Below are 17,253 nucleotides of genomic sequence, written 5' to 3'. Positions count from 1 at the left end.
AGTAAATTTCAGATGTTTGGTCCTTGAACAGCGGCCTCACATTGAAGGATGATACGACAAGCTGATGCTGAAGCCCTAACCAGCAAGTGACTGAGACCACCCAGAAGTCCTTCCTCCTAGCGTATGCTCTGAGACTTGTCCGCCAGGGCCCTGGAGACACAAGTGGATACACTGTATCACAAAACCGTAAAAGCAGAAGCAAGCACTAATTACTTTGTTGAAACTGAGCATCTCCATTCTGAAGCCCAAGGAAGACCCTTAGCAGATTCTGACATCTGTGTCTATTAGAGAGGAGGTGGCCAGGCCCAGGCGCTCTGGAGCTAGTTCTCTTCTTTAGCTTTCAATCCTTGCTCCCCTTTTCATTTGGCCTGCCCCTCACCCTCCAATGCCTAAGAAGCAGTGCAGGGCAGTTTTCACATGGCTGTCAGCTGGAGGAAAATATGTGATTGGCATTTAAACAGCAAGAATAATCTCAAATTTATGGTAAATTCAGAAATGAAGCATTCACTCTATTTACAAAGAACATGGCAGGTTCTGGACAGACCTGGTGGGAAAGGGACAGACAAGGACATCAGTGATTTGAACTGACCAGGTCAGATTCTTATTCCAGGCCCCCAGGGTAGGACACATGTCCTCCTCCTCTGTGGAGCTTCTGTCCCCTGCCTAGGCCACTCATGGGGCCCTCAGGGTCTAGGACATTTCAGTTTAACAAGGGTCTTCCTTTACAAACCTGTTTATCTTCGGAGTGGGCCTGAGAGGCAAGTGCTGTTCTCATTCTACAGATAGGACGCTAAGCTCCCGGAGGCTGGGTAACATTTGAGCCTGAGCTGGAGGTAGGGTTTCCGACTTAAAGGCCTTACAGTTTTGTTGTTTGTTTGTTTTCTACATGTCAATGGTTACCTGTTCACCGGTACCGAGCAGTCAGCAGGGCTGAGTGCTTATCTGGCAATGTGCATTAGCAGTTCCTTCCAGGCTGTGGTTCTGAAAGCGGCACTGCTGGGCAGACTCAATTCCATAGTGTCCAGAGGACTCTAGGTCCCCCATCACCTTCCCTGGGGACCCACTGGTATTCTTCCTGAGGACTCTGACTCTGGCCACACCTGACCTATCCACACTCAGGGTGTGTCTCTTGGCACTCATGGCCAAGCCCCTCAGGGAGATGTTGATGTCTGGACTGGACGGGAGCTCCTAGAGGACAGACTCTTGGGAATGGCTGAGCTCCTCTAACACGGCCATGAATGACCGAGGAGGTGGGTTAGAGACCCAGATTCCCCTCCCCTCACTGCTTTTCTCCACGTCTGTGTTATCATTCCTCAAAGTTTTTTGCCCCTTAGTATCTGACCAGAGGAAACAAAGTTTCCAGTTTTCGGAAGCATTGTACTTTCCTTGTTCTAGTCGTGTCTTCTAATCTGTTTTTCTAGACAGATTCCTCCATGTTGTGAAAACCTGGATCCTGAGACATGCGTAAAGAACAATACAGCACAGAGGGGCTGAGGTGGCTCCAGATTCTTCAAACTCCAGTAAACAGCAATCTGTTCAGCACGAACATCTTTGTGCAGTGGCCCAAATTCTCTACCTAAACTTACAGCCTTGTGGGACTCTCCCTCGGGCTAACTGTAACCTTCCTTCCCTCTTCCCCTAATCTCCGTTATCATGCACGCACATTTCCCCTGCTTTGCCTCCTGAGAGCTGTCACCCGGACTTTCCCTCCACATCTGCCCTGCTTGCCCATCTAGGTTCCAGTGGATGAGCTACTGCTGCTTCCATAAGAGAACTCACCCAGCATGGGCCAGATGTTCGCGGTTCCCTTAGGACCAGGGAGCACACAGCTACCCTAAGCAGCAGGGTCCAGCTTCTTGTTACTGTAATGGAAAAGCTGACCCTCAGACACAAACATCTTCGAGCCCAGGAGTCAATGCAAACACCGTACCTGGTCTGCTGTAGAAGTTGCTGAACACCGTGGGGCAGGGCACCGTGACAGTCTCCCCAATGTCTGCAGGGCGCCAGCATGTGATGTTGTCCCAGACACCACTGCAGCCTGGAAGGAGAAGCAAAGAATTAGGTGTAAACCATGGACCATGAGAACACAGTGCTTAGAAGGGCGGCCAGAGAATGAGTGTGACTTTAAACATCCTCCAGGAAGAAAACTGCTCATTAGATAGTTGTCAAAGCATTTTTCTATGAGATACTCACACGACGCTGTTGAGATAGGAGCAGCTTGTGTGTTCATTTTAATACCTTGGAAGAAAGCAACAGGCCTGTGGTAGAAAGTGTGTGAATTCAGTGCCTGCTGTGCAGTTTTAAAATTTTTATTTCTTCTTAAACTGACAACTAATAATTGTATATACTTATGGGGTAGATGAGATGTTTTGATACAATGTATATATTGAAGGATGAGTGAATTAGAGTATCTATCACCTCAAATGTAGTTTCTTTGTTTTAATTATCTCAGCATTTTGGTTTATATTAACTATACTCACCCCTCTATGCAATAGGTCACTAGAACATTTTTTTTTTCATTCAACTGAAACTTCATGCCCTCTAACCAGCACCCAAAGTCAGCCTTTGGTAACGCCACTCTACATTTTGCTCTGTGAGACAGACTTAGATGCCACACAAGTGAGTTGTCGTTCCGTGCCTGGCTTATTCTACTGTGCATTAAGTCCTTGGGCTCATCATATTTTTGCAAATGATGTAAGTTTCCTCTTTTATAATGCTGAACAAGATTCCATTGTATTTCTATAACACATTTTAAAATAGAGAGTGGTTACATTTTTTCTTGCTGATTTGTACCTTCAGTGTGGTAAACTGGGCTCCTCATGGTATTAAGTTTGTGGAGACCTAAGTCTGGGACTACTCCAGGAAGGATAGCATCAGTGGTCTGGTGAGTGGAGCCTAGTTAGAGCAGGGATCGTCATTTACACACTTTAAATATTTTTCAGACACCTAGGGTATTGAATGATGCTTTCCTTCAGGCATGAGCTGGCTGCTGGGTTTGGTGATTTGGTTCTCCCTATGGGATCTTCCTAGACATCCGCTTGGGAGTTCTACTGCCCCTGCATTTGAGGGGGCCTGCAAAGCTGGGGTATTAAGTCACTAGGTCTTCTGCCATTCTCTCAGCCCCCTTTATATCTTCCCAAAGGCCTTTTTATCAGGTTTTTTTTTTTTGTTTTTTGTTTTTTGGTTTTTTGAGACAGGGTTTCCTCTGTGTAGCTTTGTGCCTTTCCTGGATCTTGCTCTGTAGACCAGGCTGGCCTCCAACTCACAGAGATCCTCTTGTCTCTGCCTCCCCAGTGCTAGGAATAAAGGCGAGTGCCACCACCGCCCGGCTTTTTATCCCGCCCGGCTTTTTATCAGTTTTATAGAGGCCCGAGCTTCAGTTTCACTGCCTTAAGCCTATTTTCCTGCTCAGTGAGGTTAGGGCAGGCCCTGCAAACTCAGCAGGTTGCTGTGGGCCGCCCACGGTGACCTGGGTTTGTCCACACCATGCTGGGCGGTGGGCATGGCCTGGTGTGCCTAGGCACTACTCCCTCTCGAGTGGATTGCTCTGGAAGGGCCGACCGCACGAGCATGAAGGAACCCAGGGAGTCATGCGAGAGCCGTATGGCTGAGAGAGGCTCCTTGGACCTCTCCTCCTTGTTGTGTCCACTGTGTGCCCAGTGTGGGCAGTGCCACCGATAGGTCAGCAACACCGAGGGACAGCTTCCATTCCACATTCGAAGAAACGTAAGTTTAAAAACCACAGAAGCAAAACTTCTTGCAGAAATGAGGCAGAGGAGGCTGGCCCAGACAGTGCTCATGGCGAACTCAAGTTGTACAGCCTTGTCACTCTCTCTCCATCTACAACAGATGCTGGGGCCGAGGAGTGAACGGTCCCATTCCGACAATATCCGAAGACCTCCTGACTTGTCGCTGGGGTGGGATACTTAGATACCTTCCACTCCTGTGTCCCTGAGTCTTCAGGGGGCCGTTCTTTGCAGTCCCCACGTAGCTGTCCATACAATCAGCCAGAAGTCCTCCTGAAGGTGATATCCAAAGGATTCTCTACTGCATAGCATCAACAGAAGCACCCCTGGATGTCATTTTCCTGCTTTGGGAGGCTAATGTGAAGCTGAGCACCCTGCCGCAAACGTCTTGGAAATCAAGTTAGGCAACATGCTGATGTAGCAGACCGAGGGGCCCTGAGCACCTTACCTCAGCATTCCCCTTTGGGCATGCGTCCCATCTGAGCAGTGGGTTTGTGAGTGCAGGAGTGCTTTCATGTGAGAAGATGAGAAGGGCGCAGAGAAGAGAGAGCGCGAAAGGTCATTGCAGCTTACTAATAGGCAGGAAAGCAGCGAGGGCCTCAGTCGTGACAGCTCAGCTCAGCTGGCTCTTGATGGGGACACAAGATAAGGTCAAATTTTTATTATAGAAAGTGTTTTCTTTCTTCTTACCTCAGGAGGAACCAGACAAAGTACTTCTTGTACCCTGGCCATTCCTTGCATAGAATTTGCTGTGGCCAGAACAGCCATCTGGCAGGACACAGAATTAAGAGTTCCTCTTGGATTCTATGGATGTGCCAGGCTTCCTAGGTCATGGTCCAAGGAAGAAAGCCAGGAGCAGAGCAGATCCTCTTGAGAGAACCCTCTACGTCCTTCAGACTCATGCCTCCAGGAAAAGCATCAAAGGGACCCCACATTTTACATATGATATGGCTGCACCGTGGCTGAGCAAACACCTGGGTGTCTACTCTACGCTGTAGTCCAGCATTATCTGCTCAGAAGTTCCCTCCACAGAGCTGCCTCGGTGCTGTCCGTGGACTGAATGCTGCAATGGCCCTGCTTAACCTTGAGGAACGCAGAAAAAAGCTCCCAGATAGCTTTCTCTACTCAACAAGTATCCAAGGTCCAGCTGTCATCTCCAACCCTCCCTTTCTTCCCATGCAGCTTCCCTGCACCGTATGATCCAGCTGAGGGAGAAGGACATAGCATTCCACAGACACTACCTAGTCATAAGCCGCAGAAGCAGGTACAGGGGGAAATCTCAGACCACCTCTAAGTCCTGCTCAGGGATCTGTCACTTAGGGTCTTTACTCTGGCTCCTCAACGGGTCCACCCAACACCCAATTCCACAATCTCATACACATGTACATGGAGAGGAGTCATAGGACTTCTTTTTACAAGGAAGAATATCACTTATTATCTTCCCATGTAACCAGGTTCTCACATTTATCATGTTATGTGTGTAGAGTATGATTCTTTTTATTGGCAGCATGATAGTCCATAGTCAGAGTTTAACAGTTAAGTCCCCATTTTTCAAGTCCTCAGCATCCATTATGTTTATGAAATAATTGATAGGAAATATAGTAATTAAATACAGAAGAGGAAGGGATAAAACAATTGCACGGGCTTGCCTTTTAAAAGGAATTGCAGTTATTTCCCAATTGAAGAATGTTTTTGAGAACAATAGTTGATGAATATGTAAAGAATGGTTGGAGTTAGAGAATCAACATGTTTCTCCTACAAATAGCAAATTCAGGTACAAATCATTAGCAGATACTAAAACAGGTGGCGCTGACTGCTTCTGAGGCCCGTCATTAAGACAACCCAGGATCATAGCCCACACTAACACATCCACCAATCTTCAGGCTTGCTCACCTGTGCAGGGCCTATCTTCTTAGCGCTCACTTATGCAAGGCATACCTATTCTATGGTTCACCTTCCCAGAGCTCAGTTGTATGTAGTGTACTGATTTAGGGCTCTTCTGTGGAGGGTGCACCTATTCAGAGTGATCCTGTGCAGGGCACACCTGCCCTGGACACACCTGCCCAGGGGCTCACCTTCTTGGGAGTTCACTTGTACAGGATGTTTACGGGGGTCTCTTGTGCAGGCACACCTGTTCAAGGTTCACCTGTGTTAGGCATTTCTGTGCAAGGGACACCTTCCTGGAGCTCTCATGTGCAGGGTACACTTGTGAAGCCCTTTGCCTTTTCTCTGGTAAAGTACCTATTGAACAAAGAGGTTCTTGTGACTCCCCTAAGGGCTACAATTTTAAAGCAGCAGAGTTTTAGAAAAACTAATCATCATTTTGCCATCAAATCTACCGATCCTCTATGCCTGTCATCAACTTAAGAGACACAGAGCTGGATGGAACTGGAAATTGAATTGGGAAAGATGATTTTTACAAGTGTTTTGTCCTCCTCTGAACTATGCCAATTTATTCTGACCTGAATTGTCTCAGACTCCTGCTTGCTGGCCTCACAAAGACACTACATTGTCTTGATAGAGGAGGGTGCTGGCTTCTCTGCATTGTGCTCACAAAAAGTAAGTACTCCGTGGTCTTCTGAAGGAGCCCTGGTGAAGAGGATGCAATGCAGGGTTAGAATAGCTGCTTCCTCACCTGATTGCCCAGACCCAAGGTCCATAGAGCTGGCCTAGGCTAGCCTTGCCCTCAGGCTGCTCACAGTCCAGAGGCCAAATCCTAACTGTGTGGAATGTTTACCCTCAGCCTAGTTACATCTCCTGGAGCCTTGCAGGGGCAACTGAGGTGTGACCCACAGTCATTTAGCAATGTTTCATCAACACTTCACTTAGGCTTGCAGCTCAGAAATCTCAAATAATACCATTTTTGGGTACCTAGTGTTAGCGGGGCACTTGCACCCTCCATCTGAGCTGACCACGCAGAGCAAATGCATTAATTTCTGCATAAATGCCATGGGTACAGATGTGGATGTTCTCTTAACAGCTCCATGAGCTGCCCAATTGCTGTGCAGTCATTTTCTCCAAGTTTGGACACTCTTTCCTGTGTGAAGGAGAGACTTATGGGGTCCCTCCCGCTAGTGATATAAACAGGAAACGGTTTCTGTTGCAGGGGGTTTGTAGCGGGTGAGAAGACTCTTCATTGTCGCTACCTGAAAACTGTGCCGGGAATTCCAGTGTTGCTGCTTCACCCAGGTTCCCATAATTAATCCTAATAAACTTACTGGTTCATCCAGCTAGACTTCGGTGGATTGGTTTCATTTGTCTGTAGTTGTTGTTGCCCTATCCAGGGTGAATATGTTTGTTCATGTCTCCCCTAGTAAAAGTCACAAGACCCATACGGACAGTTTGCCACCAAGGCTCTCTGTCTTGGTGTTCACTGCACACAAGGCTCCAGAGCAATAGACAAATCTACACAGGAAGCAGGATGTGGACCACCTGGGGCCAGATTTCACAGCTCCTAGGAATGTGAATGTAATGTGGATGCCTGTGGAAGCCTGTGGATGGCTGTGGATGCCTGTGGATGCCTGTGGATGCTGGCTGCTCAAGTGGCTAATAACTCTTGCTATTCTGAGTGCTCTAGAGTCCCAGTTAGTTACTCTGATGGTAGAGCGTGGTTATAGGAGTTCTGCAAGTGAGAAGCTCCACCCCTTTCTTTTGTTCTAAGGGTGCTTCATTTGTTCTTAAAATATTGCCAGTGAGATCAGAACTCCATCCATGCATTAGCTCATCTAAGTATGTTGCCAAATGCCATTTTAGGAAAGCCGCAATTAGGAATAATGACAGTAACTGAACTGGGAGAAGCAGAGCAAAGTAACCTTTTGAGGGAAATACCCAAAGCAATAGCCTGTCAAGTCTAATGAATGAAGCACTCTTTAGAACTCACGAAGCACCCAAGCAAAGCATGGTCCTCTCAGGAGACAGTTAATGTGAGTATAGATGATCGCACATTGGGGCCTATAAGACCTTCAAAAGATTAATGAGACAGGCTTAGGGTCTCTACAGAGACAGATGCTAGTCAGCATACCACTCCTTCCTATTGACTGTGCAGCTTTTAAATGAGTTGTGGCCATGCTGCTTATATATTGGGAACTACAAAAGACAGTCTCTAAACATCTACTGTACTTGGTGCCACACTGTGAACGGAGTAACACTGTCTCCCAGGAGCTTCTCGACAAAGTTTTTCCTGTAAGAAAGGGTAGCAGAGGCTTAACCTGGGGTGTGCTGGTAAGTGAGTCTACGCTTGGTATAAGAGAAATGCTGAATCAGGTCAGGATTGAAGGCTCTACAAGCCAGGACTCCATGTGTTTGGAGTTCCATATAGGTATTGTGCAGGAACCAGGTAAAATGCTCATATCCTAACTAGGGTGCATCTAGAATTTCATCCCCAGTCTCTAGGGTGGAGGATTAGCTACCAACCAAGGCCTGGAAACATCATTTCCAGGACGCTGCTGCTGGATGGCATTGGGGAGTCAGCTGACATCAGGTTTCTGAATCTAAATCAGCAGCTTTATTCTGTGGTTCAGATGGGTCCCAAAGGTGGGAACCAGGTTCTGGAAATTGAACTAAGTTCATACCATGATTCAGACCTGGAAGAAACCAAGCTCCTAAGTGAACACAAGGATTTTGCAAAGTAATATATGGATCTGGACAGAACCTACACATTTTTTGGGGGGAGAGGACTCTGCCAAATCCAATAAAACTCCAGTATCAGTACATGCCAACCGGAGTCGTATAATCCATGTGGGGAGACCTGCTTAGCCACTGCCACCTAACAACTGAGTGCAGAATCTGGTCCTTAAGGTAGGACACTGTTTTCTACCCGAAGGGACCAGGACCCTCGTGTGGTGCCATATGGACAGTGGGACTAAGGTGACACAATGTGGGCACCTGTTTGGCAAACCAGTTATACTGAATATTTGCAAAATGTTGATCCTCGGACTCATTAGGATGCTCACCATGCTTGTGCTGATGGCATAATCTCCTCCCACATAAAATACACCAGAAGCTTTTCTCCATGGTCTGCTGGGGCCCAGGGCCTGCTGTTACCTCCGGAAGCTCAAGGCTGGGCAGAATTCGGTGATGTTTTGCATAGCAGCAGATCCCATCTGGAGACTACATCAATGGCAATGGAAATCCTGCCGGTGGATCTCAAGACAATCTCTTTCACATTTATGATCAGGACTTACTTAGATGGCTTCCCACGACCATCTCAGTATATCTCCTAGTAGGGTCTGACTCACAGCTGGAACTGACCCAGGCAAGGAGACCACAGTTCTGGATACTCCAGGCAGTTGTGAGCCCAACCCTTCATGGAAGATACTGTCAAGTTACCATTCATCTGTAGCCAGGACAGAGTTGTCCCAGTGCAGAACCAGAGGACTGTGTTTTTCCAGGGTGCCTAGGCCCTGGAAAGTTGGCAGTCGGTGCCTTGGACTAAGATCCAGTGACCCCATCCCACCTGCTTGGGAGCAGACACCACCCTTTAACCCCTAAAGGTCAGTTCTGGGACTTAAGTAGTCCTGCTCTGGCCTCTGTCATGAAGGACTGGCATGCCCCGGAGATGACCGGGGCCCTGCGGCTAGAACACTTCCTTTCCAGCTAACTCTGACCCCTCTTTCCATGCAGAGTCTGAGCACTGTCTGTCACCTCCTGCCACCTCCTGCTGGACGTGGCCCCTGCGGATCTCCTCCATCTCTTCCTTCAGCAGTTCTCCCGCATAAGAACAGACTTAGACATCCCCACAAAAGGCAATTTCCCCTGAGCCTGTGTGTGTGTGTGTGTGTGTGTGTGTGTGTGCACTGTTTTAGTCAGTAAACAAAACAACCACACAAACATAAAAGTACTGTGTTCAAATACCCAGTGTGATGGCTATTCTTGGTTGAAATATTGAGTACATCTGGAATTAACTAAAACACAAAATGGAGGGCACATATCTGTGAGGGATTTTTGCTTAATTTGAAGTGGGAAGATCAACTTTTGCTCTGGATCTTTGAGGTAGAAAGACAGGCCTTTAATCCAGATCTTTTGAGCTGGGAAAACTCATCTCTAATCTGGGCCTTGCCTTCTGCTGGGAGTGTACACAAAGTCACAGAAGGAAGGAAGGAAGCTTTTGCTCTTTGCCTGCTTGCCCTCACCTTGCTAGCACACACATTTGTTCACTGGCATTGGAGCCTACTTCTTTAGGATCCCAGTACATATTGACAACCAGTTGAGACATCCAGCCTTGTGGTCTGAATAACTTCTGGATTCTTGGACTTCCTGTTCATAGCCAGCCATGTTGGATTAGCTGGATCACAGCCTATAAGCCATTCTAAAAAGTTCTCTTTGTCTCTCTCTATAGAGATGCATCCTATAAGTTCTGTCACTCTTGAGACCCTTGGATAAAACAGCCCTGTGTAGGGTTCCTGGGCCTTCTCATGTCTTGTGACTTCTCATAGTCATTATACTCATTTTTCATAGAACTCTGTATTTAGGCCTGGCTTGCTAATCTTCCATCTTCTGTGTCACATGCACTTTGTTTCAACTTTGTTGAACTAGATAGTGTGATATGAAATGTCCACCACCTCTAAAAAACTATAAAAGTCAGACTGTTTCTTTCCTTTGTTCTTGAGTTGGCCTAAGATTCCTCAGGGAGATTTGCTGGGAGAGTTACCCCGAAGGCTGCACTCTGGAAAGGCTTCTCTGGCCTCCTCCTGCTCCCTTTCTCTCTCTCCCTCTCTCTCCCCTTCTTTCCCCTCCGCCCCCTCCCCCCCCTCCTCTCCCCTGCCCTCACCAGGAAACTCCTCTTCAGGTTTAAAAGGAAGCCTTGCTTTCCTGTTAAGGCCCTATCATATTTAGATCTCTCTGCATCTTCTGTTGCTTCTGTCTCATGCTCTTCCTCCCCACTCAAGGCCTGCTCATGGCCTTGAGGCCCCCTCATTATAATAACCCCCACCAAAGGGGATTATGTACCAGCTTCTTCTGCATACTGACCCCTGCAGCCGCCTTCTGCTTCTTCCTACTTTATTTACAACCTGCTCTTATTGATCATTCAAAATTAATATATAAAGAGATATTGCCATCTCACTACCATTGCACCATTATTCACAATAGCCAGGTGGAAACACTGTAGATGTGGATTAATAGAAGATGGTGCATTGCACAATGCAGTATTGCTCAACCTTATAAAAAGAAAAGTTGCAATATGCAACAAAGTGTTTGAACTTTGCAGACATTGTGATGGGTGCCTTCTTCCATGGAACATCTGTAGGATGGTGCTGCACGTTCCACCCACCAGGCCTTTCTGTTCTTGTCTCCTTGCAGCTTGGCCTCTTGCTTCCTGATATGTAGAAATGGCTTCTGGGAGTTGCTTATCCCCACCAGTTTCCACAAGGAACATTTTCAGCTCTCCCCTGAAATGCTATTTGCTTGTCATGTTTCTTCATTTCCAAGGATGCCCTGACCTTCCTAAGACACAGCTCATACTGAGATGCTACCTCCCCAAAGCCCTCAGTGTATCTCCACCCTCAGGGCTACACATAACCATTCTGCTCTCTTCCCCCATCTGTGCTCATGCTCCTAGCCTGCCACTGCTTCCAGCTCCTCTTACTCCCAACCTCTGAGGTCAGCCTGGCACATGTCTCTCATGCCAGTACCTGAGCCCCAGGTAGAAAGTCCCTCTCTCCTTCCTTGGAACTCGTGGTACGCTTTGGTGCCAGGAAACCATGTGCGCATACTTTTGTGTTCCCAGAGTGTTTAAATTACAGATTAACCTCTTGGAGGGTGCCCATGTGGTATAGTACAACTTCATGGTAGGCATGTACCTCATTCTTATCCACGATGTGTGGCCTTCTGTTGTTACTCTCAGGTCTTATCCCAGCAGCTTTTATCCTCCAGGAAACGGGGCACTCAGGTAAGGTTGGGCAACACACCATTCCACATCTGAGTGGCGCAGACCTTAGGGGCTATCTGTACCACTTCACGTGGTGTCCCTCCAGTGAGTTGTCTCATCTGGAAAAGTCACAGCTGCTCCCTGCTCCCAGGAGCATTAATGTATACCCAGAGAAGATGGAGAGAGGTTTATGTCAGGGTTGTAATGTGAGAAGCAAAATGGAAGAGCAAGCCAGATCAAGACCTCAGAGAGAAGAGCACAGGGCACTCACTGCCTGGAACCTCAGAAGCCAACACAGGTCCAAGAAAAGAAAACTCTAACTTCACCAGGCAGGTAGTGACCTGGAAGAAATCCTTATCTGAGAGGCAGCTTTGGCTGAATACACAGATGAAGGAACCAAACAACAGGACTTGGAATCTGTGAGTGGACTCAGCACTCAAGTCCTATCTTTGAGCAGACACTGAAGAATGAGGCAGTGTCCTTCTAGAAAATGCTGCTTTGTCTCTAACAACCAATGGGTGCAGAACCAGCAGATGTAGAGGGTCTAGGGCCTAGAAAGCCTTCCTACCTGGACTCAGTATCTTTACCCAGAGGTCCTAGGTTTCTGGTAGCAAGACCAGGATCTTTCCACTGTGGCCAAGGAGTGAAAGTCTCAGGTACCACAGGAGCGGGCACCCCTCCTTGTTTTGAACAACAGCATTGCCACCCTGTAGTGCCTATTCACTGTGACAGACCTGTGACACACCCTTCCTGGACATCAGCACCTGGTGGAACCTCACAGGTCGGTTTTCCTCTTGGTTCAAGCTTTCTCCTCCTGGTTCAATCCTCACCAAACAAGAAGAGCTGCACCACACAGGCCTTGCTATTTACTGGGTCATGAGAACTGTCTTAATTTATGATTAGTGACTTGAGGTTAGTCAAATGCTGGTGAGCTACTTTATTCCTAAGAACATTAGGATACCATTTTTAATAGAAAAACATTGTTACCCATTGAAAAGTTCAATAGATATAAGGGACCAAAGGAATGTACTAGATATTATATAAACTTTAAGGAGAATGTAGAGCTAACACAGTCTCCAGACTAAAAGAGAGAAAGAATATCAAGACACGACCAGAGCAAATCACACACATAGTTGGCTTTGGAGACTGTGCACGGGCACTGTGAGTCTCTCAGGGCAAGGGAGGGCAAGCATGGACACGCTTCTCATACTTTAACAGTATTACTCTGTGTACACAATCATTAATTGCTAACACTCATTTCTAATGTAAAAATGTTCACTGATTCCTTTAGCAAAAGCTAGTTGAAATATTTTCAAAGGCCTGATGTAAGATTTGGGAGTAACAGGACACAGAATGTTCCCCTCCCCCCACCTCTCTCTCAAGAACAACAGGGTAGAAGGACTAATGATCACTGTGCCATGGTCACTGGTGACCACACACCATGCCTGGATAATAAAATGAAGTCTCAATTTGCTGAGTTCTCCAGTGTGGGCTGCTTAGCCCCTCCATGGGCATCTTCTGAGAGATGCTGCCTGTTCACATCCACTTCTTTCCCGAGGATGTCAGATACAAACAGCATTGGGTACCAGAGATTGTGTTCCTCTAGGCAGTCTGGCAATTAAAGCACCCTCTGTTTGGGTCCTCAACTGGCTGTCAGGATCCTAAGGACCCACTGTAGATGCTGGAGATTCCTAGGGTGGGGCTATGACCCAGATGCATAGGCCTTGGCTGGGAGAGGCTTCAGAGGCATATAGGAACCCTTGTGAAAGTGAAGCCGTGCACTGCGTGAGAAGCAGGGATGTCTGTCTCTGGCCCAGCATTTCCCATTTCCTGCCATTATCATGAAGTTCTGACTGGCTACTGTCAGTCAGCTTGCTTGCAGGGAAAAACCTCAAGGCCTCCCAGTTCCTCCCATAAGTCCAATACTCTTAGTTTAAAACAAACTAAGGCCCACTGTTGAGTACCTTCCTTCACCTGGTTCTAAGCTGACTGTAACTATCACAATTCCTTTGGCAAACACTACCTAATTTTGCAGGAAGGGGCTTACCAAGGCATGCCAGCCTAACTTTTGTTCTGCCAAGCTCTGGAGTGACCACAGATGCGGACATGAGATGATAACGAGCCACAGGAAGGTTCCTATACTGACTTCCTGGAGGACATTCCTCCACCCTCAACCATCTGTGGCCTTAGGCTCCATATCCACATACTGTCAAGATTAAATGTGTCTTAGCAATTGATCAGAATTAAATTACAGAACTCCAAATACCTGCACAGCTTTCTGAGTCCCTATTATAATCCTTTTTAGAACTGACATTGGTTTTATAGGGATTTATCACATCTTTTTGTTTTGTTTTCTTGATTCATCATATGGAAAAGTGCAAGAGTTTCATGTCAGGGCTGTGGAAATTACTTTGCTAGCACTGGAGCTACTTTATTTCTAATTTCTGATGTTCTGTTACACCAATTCCACACCGCTACGGGATAGGAAGGCAGCTCTCACAGATGCTAGGAGCTCAGCGGTATCACTTCTGAGTTCATGAGGACATGTCCTGTGGCCTTGTCCCCCCAGAAGTGCCCCCACAGCTCTGGCTCTGAGCAGCCTCTGGCTCCCATTGCCTGCAGCATCTTCATCCTGGTAACCTACTGCTATTTATATTCTTGGCACTGGAGCCCTGCATATTTCAGAGAGCAGACACAGAGCTGGGGACACAGGCTGTCTCTTCTGAGAGCTGCACAGTGGCTGGTCTGATGGTCAACCCTGCTCTCCTGAGGGTGGCTGGCCAGTGACCAAGGAAGGTCGACGAATCAGATATACACTTACTTCTTCTGTAAGCTAATGCTGAAAACAGAAGCCCTCAACGTAAAATGTCCAAGTAGGCATCCGTCCTTGCAAGAAAACCAGCGAGGTTTCTCTGTACACCAAACACGGGAGAAATCCTACAGACTTGATCTACATGGCTATGCCAGCCAAGCACTAAGGACAGCCGAGCAGTTCTCACAGACTCTACCTAGGCTGTTCATGCAGGCTGCCCTCTGGGAACAACCCAGGAAGCTTGTCTCAGGTGCTGTCTTTGAGTCACCCAGCTGGGGTCTCCAGCCTAGGAGCTCAGCTACGGCAGTTCTGGTCATCACTGGCCACAGAGGTCTGCCCAGCTCCTGTAAAAGTCTTACTTTAATTTTATTCTTTAAAAAAAGATTTGTTTCTATTTTATGTATATGAGTGTTTGCCAGCATGTATATATGTATATTACATGTATGCAGGAGCTTATGGAGTCTGAAGAAGGGACTGGATCCCTTGGGACTGTAGTTACCAATGTTTGTGGTGTCATTTGTGCTGGGAACCCAGAAAATGCTCTTAACTACTAGGCTATCTCACCAGCTGTAGTGGGGCAGCCATTCCAGCTTTGACCTGGAAGTTCCAACCCCCAATGAGACTTTGGTAACGGTCACGCCTACAAGGCAGGGCTAAGAGAGGATGCTGAAGGCCGAGATCCACCTCAGATCTAATTTTATTTCCTTCTCCTCTTCTTCCTCCTCTTCTCCTTGTTATTATTAACATTGTTGTCATTGTGTGTGTGTGTGTGTGTGTGTGTGTAGGCCTTTGACACAGGATTGCTTTCCTGAACTCTGAATTTTTACTGAACAGAGCCAGCCTCGGTGGCCACAAAGCTGACACTTTTGTCTCATCTGAAGTCAGTTTTCAGCTGAAGTCAGTTCTTCAATGCTAGCTAGCCCTTTCTGGGGCAGGGCAACTGATTGACTCTATTTGCCTCTATGGACTGAGGTCATTAGACAATTTGGGGCATGTGACCTTCAGGATGACATGTGTGTTGTAAAATCACAAGTCTTTAAAGGAGGCCTGGAGTCAGAGCCTTCACTGTCAAGGAAACAGGGGTCTAAGGCAGGCAGGGACAAGATGACTCCTTATAGCCTTTCTGACTAGTGTGGGAGCCACGGCCCAACCTGGGATTCTGGAGGGTTGAAAAGTGTCCCAAAAAGTGAGGTGCCAATAACATTAAAAAAAAGTACTATGTTGTGAGGCTTACTACAAAGAAAGAATGTAGAAATAATAATTTTTTATTGTTGATAATTAGATACATTTAGATTAACATAAAATACATTATTAAATTAATCCTTTTCTTTTTGCTTGTTTTAATGTGGCTACTAGAAATTTCACATTAGTGACGTAGCTGTAACTGGGTTGTTAGGTAAAAGGGTTCAGAGTGGCGTCTAGGGACTGAGGCCTGCTACCAAACATCAGACTGTTGTAACAAGCTCATCTTGATTTTAATTTCTTTCTTGAAGAAGTTGTACACATGACTATAGAGCAGAGAGATCCAGGACAAAAGGCTGTACTGTTGATACCTGAGCTGGTACCCAGGATCATTTGGGCCTGTGAACATGGAGGAGGCATACATCAAAGGCCTGGTGTTCCATTTCTGTTCCATTCAGAGGACAAGCTTGACAAATACACCGTGTTTACAGTAAGTATGTCTTTAGAAAACTGACATTCCCTTGTCCTGTTTGCTTCTGACAAGTTTCCATCATTCTTACATGAACCAACATTAAGGATAGCTAGTATTTTAAAACCGAGAATTCAGGCATGTGCTGTGAGTCCCTGGAAGCCAGATCTGCCTTTGCAGAGCATGGCAGAGCCATAACATTACGTTAGTAACAGCTGCCTCCTCAAGCCATGGAAACTGCTGGTGTTAAGAATTGAGATTTTTTTTTTTTACAAGGTTTGGTGACATCTCCACTTACACAATGCTACAGGAGCTTTGCTAGTGGCTCACTAGGGCAGTGGCAAGTGGACCTGTCTTTAAGGTGCAGGTAACCTCCAACCTCCCAGTTAGGGAGGATGCTGAGAAGTGCAGACAGCTAGACCTTCCACCTGCGGCCCAGACTTATTCCCCAGACCCACCTCTGTGCTCTTCTGTTTGTCTGCTCAGAAGGTCTGCACATTTCGTCTCTTCTTTCTGTATTTCCAGATGAAAGCGACATTCTGGATGGATGCTGCTCACCTGTTCAAGTTAAAGAAATAGAATAACTAAAAACTACACAAGAGGAGCTAAGCAAAAATCTACAAGAAGATACAAAGCCTTACAGTTCAACGTTTCTTTCAAGCTGACATTCATTTTAAAGGAGCCATTTTCATTTTCCTGGTGTGGTTATTTTAAAAAAGAAAAACTTTACTATTTTGTGAAACATAAACATAAAATCCAGCAGAATACTTTTCCTGAGTAGGAAAGTAAACGGGCATTCTATATTGTATGTTGTAATTGCTAACTTAAGAGCAATTTAGAAATTCCTACTTTCTCAGGATTGAAGAGCTCCCATTTCACAGCCTGTGGTTTGCTGAAGTACAGCAAGTTAACTCTTAGTGGCTGTGGGCTGTGCACAGTTGCTCTGTGCACCGAGGACCCCCTGTGTGATCACCCCAGAGTCAGAATAGCCCAAGTGAATTTTCACAAGCTTCAGGACACCTTAAAAACACAACCCATGAGTACAGATGACATTGCTGTCATTGTGAAGTTTGGTGCGAAGCACCTTCTTTAAAAAAAAACGAGAGGGATTAAAAGGAAGAGGTGGAGCTGAGAGAAACACATTGATCCCAAGGAGTCATGGGAAGTTTCTGTAAAG

The 17,253-nt window shown here is 46.6% G+C and overlaps 1 protein-coding gene across 1 annotated transcript in view; it reads right to left on the bottom strand.

The window, feature by feature from the left end:
• Nucleotides 1-17,253, bottom strand: part of Vipr2 (vasoactive intestinal peptide receptor 2) — a 77,055-nt gene that overhangs the window by 58,201 nt on the left and 1,601 nt on the right. The window contains exons 2-3 of the mRNA XM_028880916.2: nucleotides 16,535-16,634; nucleotides 1,931-2,038 (exon numbers count right to left, since the gene is read on the bottom strand). Of these exons, the coding sequence (XP_028736749.1) occupies nucleotides 1,931-2,038; nucleotides 16,535-16,634 (208 nt within the window). The remainder of the gene's footprint in view (nucleotides 1-1,930; nucleotides 2,039-16,534; nucleotides 16,635-17,253) is intronic.

This window comes from Peromyscus leucopus, chromosome 14 (assembly GCF_004664715.2).
Source record: "Peromyscus leucopus breed LL Stock chromosome 14, UCI_PerLeu_2.1, whole genome shotgun sequence".
Classification (NCBI taxonomy): domain Eukaryota; kingdom Metazoa; phylum Chordata; class Mammalia; order Rodentia; family Cricetidae; genus Peromyscus; species Peromyscus leucopus.
Note: the sequence above shows the minus strand (reverse complement) of the source record. Positions and strands in the feature narration are given on the sequence as shown.